This window comes from Blennius ocellaris (assembly GCF_963422515.1).
Source record: "Blennius ocellaris genome assembly, chromosome: 22".
NCBI classification, from domain to species: Eukaryota; Metazoa; Chordata; class Actinopteri; order Blenniiformes; family Blenniidae; genus Blennius; species Blennius ocellaris.
The window spans coordinates 2,431,409-2,458,353 of NC_137671.1; the positions used below are offsets into that span (position 1 = coordinate 2,431,409).

Sequence of the window (26,945 nt, forward strand, 5' to 3'; positions counted from 1 at the left end):
TTAGACGTTATTGGTTTTATTATATTCAAAATAGACAAAATTATGGGCCTTATTTTTAAAATAGACAATATTTTGTACAACTGTGGCTTTGTTGCCTTTAAAATTGCCATAATTATTTACTTCTTTCTATCATTCTCTTTTTACAAACAGATCTAATCACTGTGAGATGCAAGCAGATGTTTTCAGTCATGCAGATGTTGAAGAGACGATGTTGGTGGATCGAAATCGCCACGTGACTGTAAATAGACCCGAGTTCAAAACAGAACAAATGACAGCTCATTACGAAAAAGTGTGTGGACCCATGCCTTTATTTCTGCGGTACACACTTTAATCTGATTTACATTCATTTGATTGTTATTTATACACTTAGATATCCATTCAATTTTTTTTTTTTTTTACATTCACTCCATATTTAAAAAAATTACTGTACATATTGACGTCTTTATTGTATTTCCTGATGTCAAATGAGTGAAGTGTGCAAAGTGCAGAGGGGACTTATTATCACAGCAGTCCCCGGGAAGCAGGAGGAAGCAGGAGGAAGCAGGAGGAAGCAGGAGGAAGCAGGAGGAAGCAGGAGGAAGCAGGAGGAAGCAGGAGGAAGCGAGGGGAAGCGAGGGGCCCCTCAGAGCGGCTCCGGCTCGGCCTGGTGGCTCCACACCGGCTCGCGTTTCTCCACGAAGGCCCGGATCCCCTCCTGGCCGTCCCGCAGCCGCAGGTTGTCCACCATCACCCGGGACGCCAGGGCGTACGCCGCGTCGCGGCCCTGAGACATTTGCCTTTGGGACGCAACGCCAACACAGATTAACACAGATTAACAGGCAAATAGGACACGGACTGCAGCAGGAGGAAGGGTCCTTTGAAATAATCTGTCTAGTTATCTATCTGTCTGCAGGCCGATGTCAAAGAAGAGAAATAAAAACAAACAAATCTAAAAGTGTTTTTTTTTTCTTTGAGTTAACGTGAGGTCACGGTGAAATCTGGCCAAAGTTTGGATTAACCTGTTGGTTTGTTTTCACTCATGATATTTAACATGCTATGACTACAGGTATGACTTGTGACAATAATAATAATAATCTCTAGATTATATTTATTTCAGATCTTAATTCCTTTTAAAGTCAAATATTTCTGAAATCAATATTTCAAAATGCTAATTTCCTATCTTTTTATTTTAATTACCCTGATTTCACTTCATTATTATCCATGAATTGATGCATCCCGAGTCTGTATATCTTTCTTTTATATTCTTGTTTACTCATTCATTTACACATTGATTTATTCATCCTTTATTCACATTTACTTGCGTTTTCACTCTCTGGAGCAAATATTTACTAATTTACTGAATTTACAAATTCACATAATTATTTCCTTACGTCATACGATTGTAATTTATTTGCTTTCATATTTAATTGTTAACGTAATTACATTTAGTGACAGATTTATTTACTGAGATGAACATATTCAGACTTGCTAGCATGTTTATTTATTTGCCGTCTTATTTATGTCCTTGTTTATTAAGTCCTTTATTCATGTTTGATAATAAATATTTACTTAAATTAACATTTTGCTGTTTATTACTTGATTTATTTGTATGTTTCTTTTAATTCGAGCTTGTTTTAGACTAAAAACACGAACTCCGTCATCCGTTCACCACGGGATGAGGCGACGAGGGTTTATTTTGAAAGGGTGTGCGTCTGAAGCGGGCTTCCCGCCGTCACCTGTGGAACGTGGCTTTTCCCAGAGCGACGACGGGCCGGCTGGCCGCGCACACCCGCCGGGCGATGCTCGCCGCCTCCTCCTCCAGACGCTCCTCCGACACCACCCTGCTGACCAGGCCGTGCAGCAAGGCATCGTGGGCCGAGATGGGCGTCCCGGTGAACAACATCTCCATGGCGACCTGGTCGGAGGAGGGGGCGGAGCTTAGAGCTTAACGGGTCGGATAATCCGGCTCCAGAATATCTGACACAAACTCATTGAGACTTACATAATAGAATATTTTCTATATTCTAGCCGTATTACAAAAAGAATGAAAGAGTTCAAATGCAATATTTAGATTCAGTTCTAAAATATATTCCAGTTTCGTTGTGAGCGCCTCACCTTCCTGGGCACGGCGCGGCCGATGGCCACGGCCGGCGTGGAGCAGAACAGCCCCACGTTGACGCCCGGCGTGGCGAAGGTGGACTTCTCCGTCGCCACGGCGATGTCGCAGCTGGCCACCAGCTGGCAACCCGCTGCCGTGGCGACGCCGTTCACCATGGCGATGACGGGGACGGGGACGTCCTGGAGGAGAGTCATCACCTGGACACACAGTCGCCACGGTAACTGACTTATTCTGCTTTTTAAAAATCTTTTTCTTCCCCCAAGAAACTCAAACACTTTTGATTTTCTCTCGTCAGTTGATTTGATTTGAATTCCTGAACTTATTTATGGAGCAAAACATCATCGAGCCGTTTGACGTTTAATTCTTCAGAAATGTTCACGGAAGGATTTTATTTTAAATTCTTGTTATATTAAATTAAAATGAAAACTCCTCGGAAATATTTGATTGAAAGTTCAAATAACCAGACCATTTATGAGAGAAAGTCATTTTCCATCGTCACTGCAGATGAAGCATCAGAATCGGAACATTTTACATTTAAAAACAAACAAAGGAGACCAGCTCATGCTGCCCCACAATTCCTTGCGGCTCCATCATTTAAAGGGCCGGTTCATGGGAGCCTTCAGGGAAAAGGAGATCATGTAAATTACCAAAGCAATAATCTGCTGGAACAACTGGAAATCCTCTAGAACCCAGATCCCAACCAGGAAGGTTCTAGATGTTGGAGAACCGACAGTAAAGTCCAGTTTTAGCGTTTGACTGGTTCTTTATTCACCTTCAGTTCCTCTTTTCCTTTGATTTACATTCAGACCTGCTGATATTTGACATGTCAGAGGTTGGAGGGGAAAGTCTCACGTTCTCCTTTGTACTACATTTGATTAAATGTATGTCCTTCTACCAGGACACACTTGCAAAAGAGATTATTAATCTCAATGTGTTCCTGCTGAATAAATAAAGGCGAATTAAATCACCTTGACACTTTTTTTCACTACGACAGACGTCACTGACCTTCACCTCCGCCCATCATTACGCCCCCTAGTGGAAGTGTGGAGTGACTGTCACAATGTGATCCCCTTTCCTTAACTCCTTTAGGAAGCCTCCTACACCCATTTCCATCACTTTCCCAATTTTTCATATTTTCACTTATTTTGCCTTACGCTTTTTTTTTCCGGAACAATGACTGCAAAGTTCCCAAAATGTTTAATTTTCACCCCAATAAGCCTTTTAATAGCCTTACTATAGTGTTACCATCATTTCTGACCCATTTCCATCACATTCCCAATTATTTATATTTTCACTTTTTTTGCCATACCATCGCCTTACGCTTTATTTTTCCGGAACAATGACTGTAAAGTTCCCAAAATGTTTAATTTTCACCCCAATAAGCCTTTTAATAGCCTTACTATAGTCTTACCATCACTTTCCCAATTTTTCATATTTTCACTTATTTTGCCTTACGCTTTTTTTTTCCGGAACAATGACTGCAAAGTTCCCAAAATGTTTAATTTTCACCGCAATAAGCCTTTTAATAGCCTTACTATAGTCTTACCATCATTTCTGACCCATTTCCATCACATTCCCAATTATTCATATTTTCACTTTTTTTGCCATACCATTGCCTTGCGCTTTATTTTTCCGGAACAATGACTGTAAAGTTCCCAAAATGTTTAATTTTCACCCCAATAAGCCTTTTAATAGCCTTACTATAGTATTACCATCATTTCTGACCCATTTCCATCACTTTCCCAATTTGTCATAATTTTACTTATTTTTCCATACGTTCCAAACGTTCCATACGTTTCCAAAAAAAGCCCTTACGTTTTTTTTTTCAGAACAATTTCCATTAAAGTTCCCAAAATGTTTAATTTTCACCCCAATAAGCCTTTTAATAGCCTTACTATAGTATTACCATCATTTCTGACCCATTTCCATCACATTCCCAATTTTTCATATTTTCACTTATTTTGCCATACGCGTACCTTACGCTTTTTTTTTCGGAACAATGACTGCAAAGTTCCCAAAATATAAAATTTTCACCCCAATAAGCCTTTTAATAGCCTTACTATAGTGTTACCATCCTTTCTGACCCATTTCCATCACATTCCCAATTATTTATATTTTCACTTTTTTTGCCATACCATCGCCTTACGCTTTATTTTTCCAGAACAATGACTGTAAAGTTCCCAAAATGTGTCTTTTTCACCCCAATAAGCCTTTTAATAGCCTTACTATAGTCTTACCATCACTTCCATCATTTTCCCAATTTTTCATATTTTCACTTATTTTGCCTTACGCTTTTTTTTTTTCCAGAACAATGACTGCAAAGTTCCCAAAATGTTTAATTTTCACCCCAATAAGCCTTTTAATAGCCTTACTATAGTCTTACCATCCTTTCTGACCCATTTCCATCACATTCCCAATTTTTCATATTTTCACTTATTTTGCCATACCAAACGCCTTACGCTTTTTTTTTCCGGAACAATGACTGTAAAGTTCCCAAAATGTGTCTTTTTCACCCCAATAAGCCTTTTAATAGCCTTACTATAGTCTTACCATCATTTCTGACCCATTTCCATCACTTTCCCAATTTTTCATATTTTCACTTATTTTGCCATACGCGTCCCTTATGTTTTTTTTTTTCCAGAACAATGACTGCAAAGTTCCCAAAATGTCTAATTTTCACCCCAATAGGCCTTTTAATAGCCTTACTATAGTCTTACCATCATTTCTGACCCATTTCCATCACTTTCCCAATTTTTCCATCATTTCCTTTACTCCTTTAGGAAGCCTCCTAACACCTTTCCTAACCCCTTTAGGAAGCCTCCTAACACCCTTCCTTAACTCCTTTAGGAAGCCTCCTAACACCTTTCCATAACCCCGTGACATCATCCACGTGATGTCATGGCCCCGCCTCTGAACTTATAACCCCGCCTCCTCCTCCATGACGTCATCGGTGAGTCTAAAACGCCGAGTCGGCTGGAAGAGGGGCAGAAAGAAGAGCCGGACCTCTGAACACGTCTGGAAGACCTTCCTGTGGTGGTCTGCGCCCCGAGACGACGTCAACTCCTTCAGGTCGTGTCCCGAGGAAAACACTGGACCTCTGGCTGCAACACACACCACAGTCAAATATATGCATTTGTACACCCACACCCACACACACACACACACACACACACACACACACACACACACACACACACACACACACACACACACACAGATCATCATATCAATTCCTGATACATTTTTAAAATTTGATCGATGATGAAGCTCTGATACAGAACTGTTAAATAATATATTTTCTGAAGAAATATCCTTTTTTTTTTTTTTTTTAAATAAAGCTCTTCAGAAGTTTTATTAAAATGATAAAGCCATTTTTGGTTTTCTTTGAATATATTTTAATGTGAAATTGTATCGAATCAATTCCCCAAAAAACACTCAACACAGATTTTTCTCTAATAATGTTCCTAAATGAAATATTTGCAAGTCTGTTATTTAATTTCCTGGTTAATTGATCAAATCTGTGTTTGTGGAATCTTCCAGTTTACCAAAGTGACTTTAAGGTTTTCAGGTGAAGGAGGAAAAACCAAAGTCAGTGTTTTGTTTAAACTAAAAGTTCAGTTTCCTCACTGCCTTCTTGTTTATATATATTGTATAAATATTACTCACGCTTTTAAAATGTTATTTAAAAATCTGTGATTTTTTTTTCTATAGATTCCTCATTGATTGTAGAGTAATGATCTCAAATATTTCTGAAATCCCGATTGTTTACTCTCAACTTTAGTCCCCTAAAACACACACACACACACACACACACACACACACACACACACTAACCAGATATGATGATGACGCGGAGCTCGGGACTGTCGATGTCAGTCAGGATATTTTCTTTGAGAGATTCCAACATGGCCAGCGACAGAGCGTTTCTCTTCTTTGGATTATTCAGTGTAATCCTCCTGGAACAGAAACATTTCACTTTTGACTAAAGCGTCTCTTAAAAGTGACGGTAAACGCAAACACAAACAACTTTTAACTCACTATCATGTCGACAGTATTTCCTAGAAATAAGAAAATAAATAAATCCTTCATTTCGGTCCACTTTTTAAGGTTTTTTGTACCAATTTCTTTGAAATCTAACAGAAAAGCACAGCGTTTCTGAACCGCTTGTGTTTTACATGAAATAACTCATCTGAATGTACATTCAGATCCTGACACGTGAATTAAAATAGGATGTCGACATACTGTACGACGTTAATGCTGTTAAAATCTTGGTTATTATAAAAAAAAATGTTTTTTAGATGGAGGTTTGACTTTCTAACCTTTAACATTACCTCAATAACTAGATTATACATTAATAATATAGATGGCAATTTGATCTTAATGCTCTACCTTTAAAATACAAGAACATCACGTGAGACTAAAACATTCTGTTGTCATTTAAATCACTGTTTTTATTAAATATGATGTATTTATATAGCAGACAATCTTGCAGAAAACTGACTTTTTTCCACAGATCTATATATATATGTAAGCTGCATTTACACTCAGACTTTGGGAGACAAATTAAATATTGTGCATTTTAATTGGAGATCTGGGACTTTTAAACGGTTCAAAAACATATTTTAACCTAAAAAAAATGTGTCTTCACACAAACAACTTGTTTGCCGAATTATACTTTGAGCCGATGGCAGATGATTTATAGAAGAATATTTGGCACTGTAACGCGGTATTGTCATTAAAATCATTGTTTACTAAATATTGAGTATTCACACAGGAGCGCCTGGAATGTTTGGGACATTTTAAACTGCTTAAGAATGACTTTTAACAAAGAAATGTCGTTTTTACACAAATGAAATCCCTCCCGAATGTACTTTCGGATCTTTTGATATTCGTTCGTGTGCAGTTTATATCTTTAAATCCCATTTGTCTTGTTAAAAACCTGTGTTTTGTGTTAAATGTCCCGTATTCCCTCCGGACCTCCGGGCGGTGACCCTTAGCAGACGCACCGAACTCCGTGGTTCTGCTCGGTGACCGTCAGCGGCTCCGGTTCGAGGCTGGAGGAGAACCGAGCTCCGCGCAGCGGCGACGTTTTCCCGCTGAGCCGGAAAAGTCCCGAAACTCTCCTGAGCAGCAAACTTCGAGACATGTCGCTCAGTGTTAGCAGGGTTAGCTCCACACACCTGCTCACGTTCACTTCCTGCACGGTGACGTCATCACGCAGCGCCAGCGTCAGCGTTCAGGTTAGTTCATCGTCAGAAGTTTAGTTTTATTTAATTTGTTTTCAAGTTAAATTCGAAGGGCAAAGTTCGAAACCATTACATGGTATATATATTTATTAAAAATAATGTTGACGTTTGAAGTTCAAACATCCAATTAGGCCAATTTATTTATCTATTTATTCAACAACATGAACAATTCAATATAATTGACTTCAACTAATGATAACCTGAGTAAAGTCTAAATGTTATTAAACCGGTTGCAAAGTAGAGGATAAGGTTACACTTCCCATTAAATAAAGATTGAAGTACAATTTTATTAATAAAACTTTTAAACATTATCAATAGCTTGATTTTATAATTAAAAAAGGTTTTTCTATTGGCTTGTATTAGAATCATTTTACATTTTGCCCACCATTGTTTTATTATATACCTGTCTTTATTGCAATATTTAGTTATTCTCTCCACATGCTGTGACATGTGAATTTACTATTCAACTGTTAAAATATTTTTTACTTGATTGAAATATTATTGTACCATTTTTATATTGATATATTTTAATAATAATGCAGTATATTTGATTTGTCCACCTCAGAGCAGTAAAATCCAACCCCCCACAAGGGGGCACCAGAGCTTCACGAGGGAATTGTGAAGCCCTCTTGATTTTAAGGAGCATAAAAAAAATGTCTTAAAAACTCATTCAGAAACTACAACTTTTTATTGCAAGTTTCCAAGAAACTAGAAGAAACACAGACATCAACAAATATGGTCAAACAAAAGTTTAATGTGACATTTTCAAATCCACAGCCTTTCTTTTAGATTGATTGAAAGTTTTTCAAGCCAGTATATTACATTTCTATGTGTTTCTCGGTGAATACATGTCGTGTGTTGAATAGAAAAGATAAAAATTTGAGGTTTCACGATGTAAAGTGCTCTTCAAGTTATATTATTAAAATGAGAAATTAAATCTACACCCTCGTGCTGCAGCTTTGACGCCGCTGAGTAATACTGCCATCTGCCGGTCACTTCTGGACTTCAGTGTTGTGACGTGTTTTTATCATCATACTTAAAAAAGTGCATACTCTAGTGGACAGACATGGAACTGCAGCTGCTAAGTAGAAAAATGGCATTCAATTAAGTTTGATGAGGATTTTTTTGGAAAAAGAAATGGTTGAAGTTTACCTTTTGAATGAAGTTTCATTATTTCCGCCAGATTTACTGAGAACAACTGGTTTTGTTATTCGTTCTGCTTCTTGGATCTCGCAAGGGAGGGAAACAGACCATCGCAAACTTTGTTGTATAAAGGTAAACCTATGTGCATTTTCTTTTTTTTTTCAATTTAGAGGTATTTTGTGTGGTTGCCTGTATTTAATTCACTTTGTGTGATTGTGTGAGGGAAGAGGAATGTTGTTCTACGGTTCATCCACTGAAGGATGTCAGACTTTAATCACTCATGAATAACATCAGCAGTAAAGGTGTAGCGTCAGGAGTCTGGACAGGAAGTCGGGAGTCTGCACAGGAAGTTGGGCGTCTGGACAGGAAGTCGGGAGTCTGGACAGGAAGTCAGGAGTCTGTACAGGAAGTCGGGCATCTGGACAGGAAGTCAGGAGTCTGGATAGGAAGTCAAGAGTCTGGACAGGAAGTCAGGAGTCTGTATAGGAAGTCAAGAGTCTGGACAGGAAGTCAGGAGTCTGTATAGGAAGTCAAGAGTCTGGACAGGAAGTCAGGAGTCTGGACAGGAAGTCGGGCATCTGGACAGGAAGTCAGGAGTCTGGATAGGAAGTCAAGAGTCTGGACAGGAAGTCAGGAGTCTGTATAGGAAGTCAAGAGTCTGGACAGGAAGTCAGGAGTCTGGAGAGGAAGTCGGGAGTCTGGACAGGAAGTCGGGAGTCTGTACAGGAAGTCAAGAGTCCAGACAGGAAGTGAGGAGTCTGGACAGGAAGTGAGGAGTCTGGACCGTGTGTCAAGAGTCAGGACAGGAAGTCAGGAGTCTGGACAGGAAGTCAAGAGTCTGGACAGTAAGTCACCAGTCTGGACCGTGTGTCAAGAGTCAGGACAGTAAGTCAGGAGTCTGGACAGGGCGGCGAGCTGAAGAAGTCCTGTCATGGAAACGGGCGCAGCGATGCCCCCGATCGCCCAGGCCGCCACCAGCAGCCGCAGCGGCGGCAACGGAAGCAGCGAGGCCTGGTGTCAGGTGACGGCGTTGAGGATCTGGCCGCCCTCGCTCTGGGAGGGAAACTGCACTTTAGGCGAGACGAGGCTGGAGTTGTTCTGGCGCAGGCTCCCGCTGCTGCCGCCTTTACGCATGGAGTTGTTGCGCCTCATGGAGATGCGTTTCCTCAGCGAGTTCTGGTGCGACAGCTCGCTCTTCTGCAGCGTCTGGATCAGGATGGACGGCTTCTCGTCCAGCTCGCGAGCGCTGCAGCGCGGCGTGGCCACCTTCCACACAACACAGCAGCACTCAGAGGTACGCTCCCCAACCGAAACCAAACACCTGAAGCTGAACTTGACCAAACACCTCAAACTGCTCTTCGCTCCGACGTCACAGGAAGAATCAAGCAGGACTAAAGGAAACATTTCCTTGTGATATTTCTATGTAGCCTTGGTTATCAGAGCGTGGAAACTTTGACATGCTTTTTCTGTCCTGAAGAAAACAAGTAATGTAAACTAAAGTATCCCACTGCCATGAGTTTAAAGGTTATAAACCGACGGCTCTTCTTTTGACCTTCACCTTGACGGTGTTGCCGAACTTGGAGTAGTCGACGGAGTAGACGCCCTCCTCCTCCGTCACGATGGGAACGAAGCGGTGGCCCCACTGGATCTCCTCCGACACGTAGGAGGTCCGGGCCTGCGTGGTGATCCCGGTGGTCTCCACGACGCCCTCCAGGATGACGATGACCTCCAGGTCGCTGCACTGCAGCTCCATGGCGGACAGGTCGTACAGCGGACTGAGGGCGGGGGGGAACAGGGGCGTCAAACACATCCCGCCCCTCCACACGAGGTCAAAGCTTAATCTCAATAAATACTGAGGATTTTCTACTTTTGTTGTCTTTTCATTGTCGAAGTCACAATCTGTGGTTTTCCAGCTTTGATCATGGTTTCTTCTTAGAATCGTGTTGGAACCTCTGCAATTGTTCCTGCTGCTCTTTGGAGCCCCCCAAAGCCGTGTACATGCTCCCTGTACCTTTCAAGGTTACCCACCTTTCATTTGACTGCTTCCGTTTCATTCAGGCTTTGGTTGTGTGGCTTGTGACCCCTGACCTTGGAAAGTTTTGACTCATTTCATATTCGTCATCAAAGATTTGCGCTTCTTGTGTGGTTTTACTACTTTGGTGTGATTTTAAGACCTTTTGTTTTCTCCTAAAAGCAGCTGGGACAAGGTCTCCCCTTGACCCTGCCGAGGTGTCTCTGGTGCCCCCCAGTGGTGACACTGGACTTCACCACAGTGCCTCTCATGTTTCTCACAGGTAGAGTCACACTTGTGAAGGTCACGGAACCATTTCTCGGCCTGCTGGAGGGAAACTTGAGCAGAATCGTGACTTCTGACGAGGCGTTCGAACCTGTTTTTGTCGATAGTGTGGCAGATGATGAGCGGCGCCAGGAGGAAGAGGCTGTTGCTGGCCATGGCGCTCTCCGTCTGCACGTCGATCTGATGGATGGGAATCACCTCGCCCTCCGGCGTGGTCGTCTTCCTCACCACCTGCAGGGCCGACCAGCGGTCAGTGGCGTGGAGGCAAGATTCGCCCGAGGTCTGAGAACCAAGAGCCCACCTGTAATCTGACTGTCGCTCCGATGATCATGCTCTTCCGCAGGTCGCCGATCCGGATCATGAAGCACAGCCGGTTGTTCCTGACGGCGATCACAGCGTGGCGGCTGAAGATCAGCGTTTCTGCACGCCGGTTGGACTGAGCCGTCTTCATGAAGATGCAACCTGAGAAGAAACGACAAAAACAACTTTTACATTTTCACCTGCTCGATCAAATCCTGACATTTCTCACGATGAGGCAGAGTTTTCTGTTAAAAACAAACTTGAAACATCGTCAGATTGTAGCAGAAGCGTGCACTGAAGCTAACGGCTAGCCAGCTAGCCTCAGCCAGATCCTTCTTGTAATACCAGCTGGTACCACAGGGGGACTCAGTGAGTCAGTCTCCTCCTGCCTTCAGCCAGAGAAAAGACGACGCAGAGTCTGATGCCACATTCTGAAGAACGGAGACTCTCTGCTGCCACCCAGTGGAAAAACACGGTATTACAGAAAACTAGACCGTTAAACGATTGTCAAGAACTTTCAGATTTCAGTTTCAAAGGATTTTAAGACTTCAAGAACTTTCTTTAAGTTCCTGATAACGTCTCAATTCTCCTGGTGGTTCAAGTCGAATTCCTTCAGAGGTGACGGTCAGTCACGTGAACAATAACAACATTCTTCTACAATATTGAAGCTTTCAAGAACCTTCAAAGGTTCCATGGCATATTCAAAACTGTTCAGAAACCCTCAGAGTGATTCAATGTTCTAAGACTTTCAAAAACCCACAAAGTCGTTCAGGAATCTTTGGAGGCTCTCTAAGGTTCAAAAGCTCAGGAGCGATCAAGAACTTCTAAACATCTCCAAGGTTCGGCAAGACCAAAGGACTTTCCAGAGCTTTTAAAACCCTTAAAAACAAACTTTTAGAGACGTTCAGCACGTCTTCAAGACTTTATTCTAATTAAACCTTCATTGACTTTGAGAGTCTGAAGGATCTTCAGACATTAACAAACTTTCAGAGGAGAGAATTACCGAGCATGACGGCGTTGATGATGAGGCCCACGATGTTCTGCAGGATGAGGACGGTGATGGCGGTCGGACACTGCTCAGTGATCATCCGACCCCCGAAGCCGATGGTGACCTGGACCTCGATGGAGAAGAGGAAGGCCGAGGTGAAGGACCTGCGAAGACAAGCAGCAGCGTCAGGCTGGACTCGGTCGGTCCACCGAGGACATCCTGGCTCTCTGTAGCGTCAAAGTAACTGATTACGGTGCAAGTAACTGATTACAATACAGCCAGAAGTAGTCAACATTGAGAAAAAAGTTTTACATTCCTGAACACGTTTCAGAGCTGCTTCCTGTAGCAGCCGTTAGCATTAGCATTCACTGGAGGATTTGGTTCAATGGTTATTATTTCGGAAAAAAAAACAGATTATAGAGCATCTTCCTCCTCTATTGTCAGATTATAGAGCATCTTCCTCGTCTAACGTCAGATTATAGAGTATCTTCCTCCTCTAACATCAGATTATAGAGCATCTTCATCCCCACACAGTGCTGACAGCTCATGCTAATGCTAATAAGAGCGACAGTCACACCGAAAAAAAGATTAAAATTAAATATAAAGTTTTTCATTTTGAATAATTACAAAATGACTCTAAATCTTTTACACGATGGAAACTTTGCCTGTGATCAAATAGTAATTTAAGTAACTTGTTGTAGTAGCGAATGTAAAAAAAAAGTACTTTACAAAAATACTTTATAAGAAGTTACTCGGTAAACTTCTCTGTTACAAAAGGTTTAAAGTCCACTTGTTATTTTACTTGATGTATTTAAAAATGAAAAACTTCTCAGTAATTGAAACCTGAAAGATTTTGTGTAGCTACAGATTCCAGCTGTGAGGATTCATCCATCCATCCATCCATCCATCCTTCCATCCATCCATCCATCCATTTCTGCGTGAGAGTGATTCTGACGTGTGGATCAGAATATAATAATGATCAATAACAACATTACTATTAAAGTACAACAGAGTCCTGGGACGAAGAAGCAAAAGCAGCTCGACTTCCTGCCCCGTGTTGGGGAAAGTAGTGCAGTAAAAGTACTCCGTTACTTTCGAGCACGCGTGTTGGCCAGAGAGGAGAGCTGAGCTCAGAGGGAGGTGCCATCTGAGAGCAGGAGCGTTTCCCACGCTCCCTCCTCTTCCTCACTCGGAGGAGAAACGAACGGGGGTGTTGGGGGGACGGGGGGGGGGGGGGGGGGGGGGGGAGAAACAGATTCCCGTCAGTAACGCACTTCACGCTCTTACTTGACGTCGGTGACGCAGTAGCTGTCCGCCGTGCTGTCCGGGTCCAGGTCCCCGTGCGCAAAGGCCACGAGCCACCAGCTCATGGCGAAGAGCAGCCAGCTGCTGACGAAGGTGGTGGTGAAGATGACGAGGGTGAAGCGCCACTTCAGGTCCACCAGCGTGGTGAAGACGTCCTGCAGGAAGCGGCCCTGCTCGCGGATGTTCTTGTGCGCCAGGTTGCACGAGCCGTTCTTGGCGATGAAGCGCGCCTTGTTGACGCGGTCCCTGAACACCGGCTTGCGGGGTATGCGGGAGGCGAGCCCGGGCAGCCCGAACTCCTCCGGGATGATGCTTTTCCTCGGCAACATCTCGCAAGGCAGCGGCAGATCGACGCGTTATCAAACCGGGTCTCAGTGCGCCTTTACGCACCGGCACCGCATGTCCGGTTAGGGGGGGAAGACGCGTAAAGACGCGCGGCTCCGAGTGCTTTCCGTTCCGTCGACCTTCGCGGAGGTTTCGGGAGTGAAGGCGGCGCGCCTCCTCCTCCTCCGCCCTCCTCATCCTCCCCGTCCTCCTCCTCCTCCTCCTCCTCCTCCTCCTCCTGCTCAGCCCGGGCTGCTCCTGTGCCACCAGGACGCGCCGAGCTCAGCGCCAGTCCGCAAAAACAACCAGCTCACTGCGCAGCGCACCACCTGAACGCGTCACGTCAACAAGTTTGCTCAATTCAAAACTGAATAAACTCACAGTTTCAACTCCTGGAACTAAAAAAAAAACCCAAAACTGACAAACGTCCATGTTTTTTGTTTTGTTTTGTTTTGTTTTGCCGGCGCGTAAAACAACACTCCAGTGGGCAGATCGTGTTTTAACATCTGCATGTATCCCTGTTCTTTCCAAAGCAACAACGAGGAGGGACTGGAGACACAAACACTGAGAAGCATGGAAAGTTTCTAAACACTCAGTTTGACGGATTTACGTTTTCAAAGAAAAAATACAGCAGATTTGGGGGCAAAAAGTGAAAATAACGGGAGACTGTGTAACGAAGTACAGTATATAACATGTTAGATATTATAATCTAATAAAGTCTCTCATGGGAGGATTTTTTTTTACAGAAATCCACAAAAAAGTTGATGATTTTAAGCCGTAAACGTGGAAGTATGTGTTTTCGCATTTATCTGAAATATAGTAATAATGTGACATGTGGAATTAATATTTTCGCATCGAATACAATTATAAACAACGACTGAGGAGAGTTGATGAGCGTCAAAGAATGTTCGATCAAATATTTGTTCAAAACTTTGAATTTAATCACTAAACAAATAATCTATCATTTTGGCGATCAGTTGTACATTTAATCATTTAAACTTTGACCCCATTCAACTTTTAAACAAGAGGATTGATGTAATTTTACAATTGTATTTTAATCAGAATAAAGTGTTTATTCATATAAAACCTTTATTTTTAACTTTCTTATAGAAACTTTTAAAATCATTTTGACGATAAAATAATTTACAGAAGTTTGTTTCACCAGGTACATTAAATCATGTGCTTGAATTAAAGTGACAATTAAAAAAACAAAACGGCACCAGTTTGAATGATTTAATTTTTTTAGAATAAACAGATTTTTAATAATTCCTCACGGAGCCACCAGGCGGCGCCATTGAGCAAGATTTAACACTGTGTGCTTGTTCTGCAGGTTTAAAGACGAACAGCCTCAAAGTTTCACTCAAAATCATTTTATTGTCATTCAAGTGTAAAAAAAAAAAAAAGGAGGCACACAAAATAATAACCTGTATAACTGAGTCGGTCAGACTCAGTGTGTGTGTGTGTGTGTGTGTGTGTGTGTGTGTGTGTGTGTGTGTGGCCGCAGTACAAAGTGTAGAAATCACACAAAAACAACAACTGGAAAACTAAAGTCCCTGCTGTTCCTGATCCGTCCACTGGGGGCGCACTGTGGCGACCAATGAGGACAGTACCCCCCCCCAAAAAAAAAAACACACACAAAAAAACACGTGATCTAAGAGTTTCGACAGGAGCACTTTTAAAAGACAAAGTTTCTGTAAAAGTGTCATTTGTGACGGTAAAAAAAAATCGCTTCTAAAGTCATAAAAACGACGTACGGTAGAATCAACGTCAAACATGTAACTAAGTACTCAGAGTAAACATCTGAAGTAATCTGTTGATAAGAAGCAGAAAATACCAGATCTTTACTTCAGAAATCACCTTTTTCACTATAAACGACAACGTGAGGTGAAGATTTACACAATATTGGATCCTAGGAGCTGCATTCAGAATCTGCTGTGTCTGTGTGAGCTGGACTGGCTCTGCCCACACACACACCCATCTATGGGGAAGAGGAGGAAGTACTTCCTCTCGTGGTGCCATGTGCCAGAGCAGAGCTGCCTGATTGTGGGAGGAGTCAAAGGGGGGAGGAGCCTACCTTGGTTGTGATTGGCTAAAACCCCCGATGACACTATGTAGGGTTTGATTTCTGATTGGCTGCTTGGAGCAACACACTTTTTAAAAGAGAGAGAGAGGGAGGACACACTTTCTTCACTTCTGGGGCGTCGTTCCAGGTGTGGGGGTGATTATTACTGTTGAAAAGTGTATTTTACATAATATGAACCTTTAAAGGATTAAAATAGAGGAATTGTGATTCAATTTCTTTTTAATGCAAAAATGAAAGTCACATTATCCACATTAAGGTGAAAACTTGACGTTTAAATGAAGGGATTGAAGTTAAGATGTGAAATCATTGGTAATAAACCCCAAACATCAGAAATAGGAATTAAAGTGAAAACGCAGGAAAATGAAAAACAAAAGAAGAAGAAGAATCAGATAAAAAGGCTAAAATTCTCCAAATGAGCTTCACTTTTCTTTTCACACGAATTTGATGAATCGCAGATTAAAACAACAGCAGCCGGAGCCGAGGACCTCCTGCTGAGTGCCGCCGCCGTACAGCAGACGTTTTACTGGACGTCCAACAGACGTTTTACTGGAAGTCCAGCAGATGTTTAATTGGACGTCCAGCAGACGTTTAATTGGACGTCCAACAGACGTTTTACTGGACGTCCAGCAGATGTTTAATTGGACGTCCAGCAGACGTTTTACTGGACGTCCAGCAGACGTTTTACTGGACGTCCAGCAGATGTTTTATTGGACGTCCAACAGACGTTTTACTGGACGTCCAGCAGATGTTTAATTGGACGTCCAACAGACGTTTTACTGGACGTCCAGCAGATGTTTAATTGGACGTCCAGCAGACGTTTAATTGGACGTCCAGCAGATGTTTAATTGGACGTCCAGCAGATGTTTAATTGGACGTCCAGCAGATGTTTAATTGGACGTCCAGCAGATGTTTAATTGGACGTCCAGCAGATGTTTAATTGGACGTCCAACAGACGTTTTACTGGACGTCCAGCAGATGTTTAATTGGACGTCCAACAAACGTTTTACTGGAAGTCCAGCAGATGTTTAATTGGACATCCAGCAGACGTTTAATTGGACGTCCAACAGACGTTTTACTGGACGTCCAGCAGATGTTTAATTGGACGTCCAGCAGACGTTTAATTGGACGTCCAACAGACGTTTTACTGGACGTCCAGCAGATGTTTAATTGGACGTCCAGCAGACGTTTTACTGGACGTCCAGCAGATGTTTTATTGGACGTCCAACAGACGTTTTACTGGACGTCCAGCAGATGTTTAATTGGACGTCCAACAAACGTTTTACTGGAAGTCCAGCAGATGTTTAATTGGACATCCAGCAGACGTTTAATTGGACGTCCAACAGACGTTTTACTGGACGTCCAGCAGATGTTTAATTGGACGTCCAGCAGACGTTTAATTGGACGTCCAACAGACGTTTTACTGGACGTCCAGCAGATGTTTAATTGGACGTCCAGCAGACGTTTTACTGGACGTCCAGCAGATGTTTTATTGGACGTCCAACAGACGTTTTACTGGACGTCCAGCAGATGTTTAATTGGACGTCCAACAGACGTTTTACTGGACGTCCAGCAGATGTTTAATTGGACGTCCAACAGATGTTTTACTGGAAGTCCAACAGATGTTTTACTGGAAGTCCGTCAGGCGTTTAATTGGATGTCCAGCAGACGTTTAATTGGACGTCCAGCAGACGTTTTACTGGAAGTCCAGCAGATGTTTTATTGGACGTCCAACAGATGTTTAATTGGAAGTCCAGCAGATGTTTTATTGGACGTCCAACAGATGTTTTACTGGAAGTCCAGCAGATGTTTTATTGGACGTCCAACAGATGTTTTACTGGAAGTCCGTCAGGCGTTTAATTGGATGTCCAGCAGACGTTTAATTGGACGTCCAGCAGACGTTTTACTGGAAGTCCAGCAGATGTTGTATTGGACGTCCAACAGATGTTTAATTGGACGTCCAACAGATGTTTTACTGGAAGTCCAGCAGATGTTTTATTGGACGTCCAACAGATGTTTTACTGGAAGTCCAGCAGATGTTTTATTGGACGTCCAACAGATGTTTTACTGGAAGTCCAGCAGATGTTTTATTGGACGTCCAACAGATGTTTTACTGGAAGTCCGTCAGGCGTTTAATTGGATGTCCAGCAGATGTTTTACTGGAAGTCCAGCAGATGTTTAGCTGATGTCCGGCAGACGTTTTACTGGACGTCCAGCAGACGTCCAGCAGACGTCCAGCAGACGTCCAGCAGACGTCCAGCCAGCATCCGGCCAGCTGATGACCGAACTAAGAAACACGACTCCAACTGCATCATTAATCTTAAATCTGGAACATCTTCAGTCTCAATCCTCCTCATTATAGCGAGACGTCTGAAAACCCAGCGCCTCTTTTCTTCAGTCCAAAATGTAAATAAACTCCAAACAGTCGATTTCCCGTCGTTTCCTCGAGCTCCTGGTGGGAAGATGTTCAGGACCTCTTGGCGTGAGGAAGACGGGGAGATTCCCTGTTCTACTGCAGATTATCAGACGATGAGGCCTTCAGAGAGCAATCACTGGAAAACCACTGTGACTCTTATTGCAGACTATCTCAAGGCCTTTTTAGAACCAAAACATTAAAAATCTCCGATATGTCAAAGAGGTGATGCTGGATTTATTACAATGTCAAGTATTATTTGCAAACAGGAGTTTATATTATTCCCAGTTTAGAATCAGGATTACCAGATATTCCCACTGTTTAAATGTCTAGACATCCTGAACGTGCTGATCTGATCTATGAGAAGCACCATTAATAGTTTCCAAGATAAGGAAAGGAAGATTTTTTTTTTCATTTCGTGGCTTTAAAACGGGCTGGTTCTGGTGATTAAAGTCTTTTTTTATCTTCCACTTTAAGTGTTAAAAAAAAAATACAAATAAAAAAGAAGCTGAAGCACAGCCACGTTAGCTTCCATGTTTCCAGCTTCAGGACCACAAAGGTTCTTTTGCTCTCTACTGATTCCAAACAGTTCAGGGTCATTGGTGTGACGAACACGTTTCCCCGCGAAACACCTAAAAGCCACAAAGCGTTAAGAAACGAAAAGGGTGACGACAAAAAAAAAGCTCAAAAAAACGATCCGGCGTGGCGAGAGAAGTGAGGCTGGCGTCGTAAGACTGAGGAAGCATTTGGCTCGTCACACTTTCCCGATCAAACTCTGACTATCGAGTTTTGAAGAGTCCCGAGGAAAAGTCGTCCCCCTGCAGGCCTCGTGTGAAGAAGCTGCATTAAAAAAAAAAACAACCTCCAAAGAGCAGAAGAAAGAGTTCAAAGGCGCACACCGGCTACTTCAAAGGGTTTTTCTCCAGAGGAACCCGCTGGTCGTCTGAAGCCCCTCCCCCTTCCCCCTCCGCCGGAGCCTGACGGGAGGAGGCGAGTCTACATGTCGGCTTTGACGATGGAGGCGAACATGCTGTCCTCCTGCTCCAGCAGCGTCTCCGGCTTGTCGTACTCCAGGATCTTGCCTCTCTTCATCACGATGACGAGGTCGGCGGTCAGGATGGTGTGGACGCGGTGCTGCGGTGACAGCAGACAGTCAACAAAACGCCCCCAGGTGAACCGTCGCGCTACGTCTCACGCCACTCCTTCACACTCTCGACTCAGTTTATTAAACATTTAATCAAGAAACGACCGTATTTTCTGGACCAGACGCTCCATCAACGTCACCAGTTTATTCTCCAGATGTGAATGTTGGTAATCTTCGTCCAGTTTTTATTCCGGAACTTTCTGTCTACCGGTTTCTTTTCTCGGGTTTCTCACTCTAAACTCTTTCTGCCCCTCCTGGTTTCTGACGCACTTAGTTTATCGCTAGCATTTTCTCTCGGAAACGCTCGCGTCCAGCAGTAATGGAGGTTTGTCTGTGGTCGCACAGTGACATCTAGTGGTCACAGGTGGTATTTACCACAATATTTCATTATCCAAGTCACATGGAATGTTAAGCAACAATAAAAGACATAAATTATGTGCAGCTTGTCCAGAAAATACAGTTTTTCCATCATCTATTATGAAATACACTCAAAATCAGTACATTTGCTTAAATGGTGTTTTTGGGGCTTTCTGTAAAATGCTACTGCATTTTATAGGATACATGTTTTTTTTTTAGATTAAAAAGATTCTGAGCGATTAAAGTTTTCTCGGGTTTTCAAGAGATACAAAGAGCAGGAAACTGGATTATGGAGCAAATTGGTTGAAATATGTTTTAGTTCTGGTTCTACAATCTATAGCTCTGATGACAAGTTTGAAATAAACCCCTCACTTTTAGTTATTTTACACTCAAGGTGGCGCCGTCACACAAGTCCTATTACCGAGGAAACGTTAACGTCAAAGTCAAGAATTGAAATGTCTTCAGCTTTTCCAGAGACACGAGGAAGTGAAAAGGTTTTGTTGCTCTGCTTCGTGTTTTGAAAGAATCCGCATCTCGAGATTATTTCCTCAATAAACTGACGCAAAATGATAATTGAGAAAATATTAGTTCAGAGATTTGAAAAGAAGAGCCAGTAAAATGTGTCCAGTTACTCACTTCAGCAGGTAACTAAAGTAACTTAACTCCACCTTGACTTCACATTACCGTATTCCACAGACTAGAAGTTGCACTTTCTACAGTCGTTTGGCTGCTTGTAAGGTTTTATTAAACTTTGACGAGATTTTATTTATTTATTTATTTTTTTTACTCTTCATGACTTTCCAGTGAACAAACGTCACAACACTGCAAACTGTAATCAGATTACACTACATGCACACGAGGACCTCTGGGTAAAGAGCGTGCAGGAGTTTGATTTTGGTACCAACCGACTGTCAGTGGCTGTGAAGCTTCAGCAGACCCGGAGCCAGAGAGAGAGAGAGAGAGAGAGAGAGCGAGAGAGAGCGAGAGAGAGAGAGAGCGAGAGAGAGCGAGAGAGAGAGAGAGAGAGAGAGAGAGAGAGAGGTGGGCTGAGCCGACCCGGGTCTACTTGTGAGTCCTCACTAGCACACTGAAGAGACTGTCCGCCTGAGTCAGCAGGTTTGGACCTGAGTCACTTTCCACCAAGATCCCAGAGGAGAAGACCAGAACCTGATCGGCGTCCAGGATAGAGGACACTCGATGCTGAGAGAGCGAAGGATGAAGGATGACAGAGGAGAGGAAACATGAAAGACAGAGGAGAGGAAACATGAAAGACAGAGGACAGGAAACATGAAAGGTAGAGGAGAGGAAATATGAAGGACAGAGGAGAGGAAACAGCAAAGGGAAAAAGCGAATATAGGTTTAATTAGTAAGAAAAAAGGGTAACGAGGGAAAGAAGGAAGAGAAATCAGCATCGTGAGGAAGGAAGTGAACGGAGAAAGTAAATCTACGAGGAAGATGTTAGTGAGAGAAGGAAGATCAGGAGAAACATTTCCTGATGGAAGAACGTCGAGTGAAGGAGAAAACAACCACATCCATTATCTATCCTCTATATCTATCCTCTATAACCTATAATATATCCTCTATAATCTACTGTCTATAATCTATCGTCTATAATCTATCGTCTATAATCTATCGTCTATAATCTATCGTCTATAATCTATAATATATCCTCTATAATCTATCTATAATCTATGGTCTATAATCTATCTATAACCTATAATATATCCTCTATAATCCATCCTCTATAATCTATCTAGAATCTATGGTCTATAATCTATCTATAACCTATCTATAATCTATCCTCTATGACCTATCTAGAATCTATGGTCTATAACAGACGTGTGTCATGTGTTGAATGTGTTGCAGAGCGAGGGACTCACTGCGATGGTGACCACAGTTCGGTCTGCGAACGCCGTCATCACGACCTTCTGGAGGATATTCTCCTGGAGAGAGAGACATTCAATATCAGTGAGTTACCATGGTGACCGGGGTCACCATGGTAAGTCGGGGTCGACTCAAGTAGAAGAAGAAGAAGAAGAAGAAGAAGATGACGAAGAAGAAGAAGTAGAAGTAGAAGTAGAAGTAGAAGTTTGTCACTTTCCCGCTTTATTTAAGTCAAAGTTTGATTTAGAATTTTTTATTTATTTATTTTTTTTAAACGAAGAAGATTTAATGGAAAATGGAGGAAAATACAAACAAATAAAAGTCTAAACATGTAAATCCTGACTCAGGCCTTCATATTATGTTATTCTGCATTAAGAATATTCAAAACGAAAGTTGCTGCAGATGAAAGTTTGGCGAGATGGTTGAGGGTGAGATGGTTGAGGGTGAGATGACCGGAGGGTGAGATGACCGGAGGGTGCTCTCTAACCCACCGTGGCCATGTCGATGGACGCCGTGGCCTCGTCCATGATGAGGATGCTGCTCTTCCTCACGAAGGCTCGGGCCAAACAGAAGAGCTGCCGCTGCCCCACGCTGAAGTTCTCGCCGCCCTCAGTGACCACGGCGTCTGAACGGCGCACACACACACACACACACACACACACACGTCAGGTCACAAAGTGTCCGGCTCGCCATCCGGGAGCCGTAGCGGCGGCGGCGGCGGAGGGAAAGTTACCGAGGCCTCCCGGCAACGTCTTCACCATGTTCTTCAGCTGGGCGATCTCCAGAGCCTCCCACAGACGGTCGTCGGTGCACATCCTCTCCGGGTCCAGGTTGAACCTGAAACACAGGCAGAGGAAACCTTAATGAGCGAGCCTCCTAAGCCCCGCCCCTTAATCCAAATCAATCCCCTTTTTTTTCTCCCCCATTTCCAATCAAACGCAGACGACAATCCGTTTCTAATTCTTGAGAAGAAAAGAAAAGAAAACAAACAGCAAAGAAACAAAAAAAACACTTTGAGTCTCCCGTCGTTTCTTTGTCTTTTAATAATTTTGTCTGTAGGGTGTTTTAAAATGCTTTTTATAATTCATTCCAGGCACGTGACAATTCAAGCGTGCAATCACATATATAATCACACACACACATATATTATCTGACTATCGAGTTTTGAAGAGTCCCGAGGAAAAGTCGTCCCCCTGCAGGCCTCGTGTGAAGAAGCTGCATAAAAAAAAAAACCCTCCAAAGAGCAGAAGAAAGAGTTCAAAGGCGCTGCTTCAAAGGGTTTTTCTCCTATATGTATATATATATATATATATATATATATATATATATATATATATATATATATATATATATATATATATATATATATATATATATATATATATATCATATCAAAAAAGTGTTCTAGAGTATTGAGCAGGAGACTCTCCTCTGTCATGAAATAGAGTTTTGAAGCCGATACGATATTCGCCTTGAGAGGAGATAGCGTTTGCAAATCTTATTTTGAAAGGCAAATTGCGGACTTCCTGTTGGTTTTAGTGTAATCGGGGTATCAGTAGGTCTTGACGATAGTTTTCGTTTCATCTCTCTACGACATTCCTACTGGCGTTTTACTGTTTCTAGGTGGCGCTAGAGAGCAGATTTTGCCAATTTCTTTACATTTCCTTACGTTTTTTGGCCAGCGTTGACGAACGTGACGAATTTGGTGAGTGTCTGAGTGACGCGGCAGAACAAAGGACTGAACCAGCGAGGCCTCGTCCTCGTCGTCACACAGAAACCTTGTGATGAATTCACCACTTCATTCCTTCCTGGTTTGGTTTCCACAGTAAAGCTCGTGGATGTTGAGTGAAAGCTGCACACAGTCGCAGGCCGAGGGTCTCAGTGTGAATGTCTTCACCTCGGGCCGAGTCCTGCTCTCCCGCCTGCGTCCAAACAAACAGCACGCCGTCTTCCGTCTCCGACAACAAACACGCGGTCACCGAAGCGCCCGGCGGTGCGAGCACGCCGCCGCCGCTGCTGCCTCCGCCTCAGCCGCCGCCTGAGCCTCACAGGACGAGGGAAACCTCCGCCGAACTGGCCCGGCCGTGACGTCGGCGCCCGAGTCAGACCGCGGCCTGACCGCGGAATCCCGCCGCGATTTACACTGGTCACCCCGCAGCTGGGGCGCCAATCAATCAGGACGGAGCGGCGGCTGCACCTCGGCTCTGTTTACTCAGATGTTCGGTCACAGCGCAGATCCTCCCTCTGGATCGCTGCCGGGGAACCGAGAGGCTCGCCTTCCGTTTGTCCCAGGAGGTTTTCAACCGACAGGGTGAGGTCACGGACAAGGTGAGGTCACGGTCAAGGTGAGGTCACGGACAAGGAGAGGTCACGGTCAAGGAGAGGTCACGTACAAGGTCACGGTCAAGGAGAGGTCACAGACAAGGTCACGGTCAAGGAGAGGTCACGGACAAGGTGAGGTCACAGACAAGGAGAGGTCACGGTCAAGGAGAGGTCACGTGCAAGGTCACGGTCAAGGAGAGGTCACAGACAAGGTCACGGTCAAGGAGAGGTCACGGACAAGGTGAGGTCACAGACAAGGAGAGGTCACGGTCAAGGAGAGGTCACGTACAAGGTCACGGCCAAGGAGAGGTCACGGTCAAGGTGAGGTCACAGACAAGGTCACGGTCAAGGAGAGGTCACGTACAAGGTCACGGTCAAGGAGAGGTCACGGACAAGGTGAGGTCACAGACAAGGTCACGGTCAAGGAGAGGTCACAGACAAGGTCACGGTCAAGGAGAGGTCACGGACAAGGTGAGGTCACAGACAAGGAGAGGTCACGGTCAAGGAGAGGTCACCTGCAAGGTCACGGTCAAGGAGAGGTCACAGACAAGGTCACGGTCAAGGAGAGGTCACAGACAAGGTGAGGTCACAGACAAGGAGAGGTCACGGTCAAGGAGAGGTCACGTACAAGGTCACGGCCAAGAAGAGGTCACGGTCAAGGTGAGGTCACAGACAAGGTCACGGTCAAGGAGAGGTCACGGTCAAGGAGAGGTCACAGACAAGGTGAGGTCACAGACAAGGTGAGGTCACGGACAAGGTGAGGTCACGGTCAAGGAGAGGTCACGGTCAAGGTGAGGTCACAGACAAGGTGAGGTCATAGACAAGGTGAGGACAACAGGTCTCCTCCTCCTCCTCCTCCTCCTCCTCCTCCTCCTGCTTCAGTCCTTCACATGTTCACCATCACCCTCCCACAGCTCCAGAAGCTTGGGGTCAAAGGTCGTCACTCAGTGAGCGCTGAGTCCGAACGGCGGCGTCACGGAAACAAAGAGCTGAGACCCGACGGAGGTCGACTGATTTTCAAACGGGGGCGTTGCGTCAGTGGAGCTGAGGCCACTCTGCTCTCATAAACCAACAAAACACAACCTGGTCGCCATGGAAACAATCCTGTCGAACAACAAGCGGCAGGAAAAGACCCACGGAAGAGAGAAACTGAATCCGGGTCTGAGCGACGCAGCAGGACGCTTCCACCAGAGTTCTGGTTTGAATCCAGACCCTTTGAACTTCCAGGACTTTATTTTGTAGGATCTCAGAACATGAATCTTTCCATCTTCTTCTCAAAGTACGAGCTCAACAAGCAACAGCTCAATTCGAGTCGACAAATACATTAAAAACCACCTGTTTGACCTCCGACCTCTGACCTCCACTATTTAGTTATTGATTGCTTTGTATGTATTTCATCAACTTTTTCACTAAAACTATTGAGCCGAATCTGGTGATATTTTCATGGACGGTCTGTCATCATACAAGGAACAATCAATTAGATTTTGAGAGCGATGGGGGTCAAAGGTCAAGGGTCCTTCGTGTTTTAATCATCAACGCCAACCAACGTCAAAAGGTTCCGCTTTAATTCCCCGTCCCTCCGATATTCCACGTGAGGCAGTGACATCCTCGCCCTGGCGAGCGGCTGGAGGCGGGGTCAAAGGTCAGGGGTCACACAGAAATTGTAAAAATGCGTGAACGTCGGTGTCAAACATTGAAAACATGAAGGAATTCAGACGACCATGACAAGGAAGACGCGGCGGACCCAATGACCCTGTACATCCTTTGGTTTCCATGGAGACAAATGTGGCGTTGGCGACGGTCTGCGCCCTACCGAGCGTAGCTCTAGTTCTGGTGTCTGATTCATCTGACGGGTTGGATGATGTGTGTGTGAGTGTGTGTGTGTGTGTGTGTGTGTGTGTGTGTGTGTGTGTGTGTGTGTGTCACCTGATGGAGCCGCTGAACAGGACGGGGTCCTGCAGGATGATGGACAGCCTGGAGCGCAGCGTCGGCAGAGGCAGTGTGCAGATGTCGATCCCGTCGATGATGATTTTACCTGCAAAACGGAAAAAAAACCCCACAGAAATACAATAAATACAATCAAACCTTTATGTTCCTCGTCTTCTTTTCAGCTGCAACAGAAACAAACTATGCTGAACGACGGTCCAGGTTAATTGTGTGATATGGCGCCGTCCCGATACAACATCAACGGATCTCAATCCTGTTTTTTAATCCCATTTGGGGGGAGAAACGACTTGATCTCACTCAAACCGATATTAGCATCACATTTCCTTGAAATCTCCTGAAATTACAGACTGAAATCAACACCAGTCCGTGTTCTAGAGCAGTGGGGGGGGGGGGCGATAATGGAGCCTTTACAACATGTAAACAGTCTTTAAGTTATTTGAGTTACAAACTGTTTGGCTGCAGGTTTCAACACGTTTTTATAATATTTTGATATTTGAAACTCGTTGAGGACTTTCAGAGAGAATTGAATCCCCCTTTAAAAGCTATAAAACCTCCATTTAATGTTCCTGAAATGATCCTCGCTTGTAAACAAAGCTTTAAATGAATATTTGACTGACGGTTAGAGGAAAATAAAGATTCTGAGATCATTAAATTGAGCTGACGTCTCGTTCGTCTCTTCACGCCACGAGAACGGTTCAGTGAAATGCGAATGTGCCTTTTTATGTTTTCTCTACCGCAGATAATAAACGGGGACAGCGCCACCTGTAGGTCACGAAATGTATAAAACATGCATAACTCATTAACAAACTTCAATGATTCACTTTTTTTTATTATTATTAATATGTGACAATGTTATTTTTTATGTACTTGAAGCTCAGAAGTCTTATGAGATTTTAAATAGGCCGCAGTGGATCTCAATGTGATTTAATTCTATTTCCATTGTCTCAAAGCTGCTTCAAGCAATGGAGGAACTTCATTTATCTCGTTCAAGCTGACAGTACGAGCTTTACATTCGCCTTAAAGCTGCTGGACGTGTACACAAAGCAGAGCCTTGAATAAATACTCAGTCCTTGTTGAATTGTGCAGTAAACTTCAGGA

General features: G+C 43.6%; 3 protein-coding genes across 3 annotated transcripts in view; all 3 read right to left on the minus strand.

Annotated features, from left to right (window-relative positions):
- Nucleotides 1-309: 309 nt before the first annotated feature.
- Nucleotides 310-7,288, minus strand: echdc3 (enoyl CoA hydratase domain containing 3). Its single transcript, XM_080517911.1, has 6 exons — nucleotides 7,105-7,288; nucleotides 5,933-6,054; nucleotides 5,102-5,199; nucleotides 2,095-2,295; nucleotides 1,716-1,894; nucleotides 310-776 (listed from the first exon to the last, which is right to left on the minus strand). The coding sequence occupies exons 1-6, from the start codon at nucleotides 7,242-7,244 to the stop codon at nucleotides 623-625; spliced, it is 894 nt and encodes a 297-aa protein (XP_080374037.1). The 5' UTR covers nucleotides 7,245-7,288; the 3' UTR covers nucleotides 310-622.
- An 840-nt stretch (nucleotides 7,289-8,128) lies between these two features.
- Nucleotides 8,129-13,830, minus strand: kcnj8 (potassium inwardly rectifying channel subfamily J member 8). The gene is made up of 6 exons (XM_080517909.1): nucleotides 13,359-13,830; nucleotides 12,087-12,235; nucleotides 11,085-11,245; nucleotides 10,875-11,014; nucleotides 10,046-10,262; nucleotides 8,129-9,753 (listed from the first exon to the last, which is right to left on the minus strand). The coding sequence occupies exons 1-6, from the start codon at nucleotides 13,703-13,705 to the stop codon at nucleotides 9,505-9,507; spliced, it is 1,263 nt and encodes a 420-aa protein (XP_080374035.1). The 5' UTR covers nucleotides 13,706-13,830; the 3' UTR covers nucleotides 8,129-9,504.
- A 2,884-nt stretch (nucleotides 13,831-16,714) lies between these two features.
- Nucleotides 16,715-26,945, minus strand: part of abcc9 (ATP-binding cassette, sub-family C (CFTR/MRP), member 9) — a 50,874-nt gene continuing 40,643 nt past the window's right edge. Inside the window, 5 exon segments of the mRNA XM_080517914.1 lie at nucleotides 16,715-19,327; nucleotides 21,575-21,637; nucleotides 22,070-22,203; nucleotides 22,312-22,415; nucleotides 25,827-25,935. Of these exon segments, the coding sequence (XP_080374040.1) occupies nucleotides 19,190-19,327; nucleotides 21,575-21,637; nucleotides 22,070-22,203; nucleotides 22,312-22,415; nucleotides 25,827-25,935 (548 nt within the window). The 3' untranslated portion in view covers nucleotides 16,715-19,189.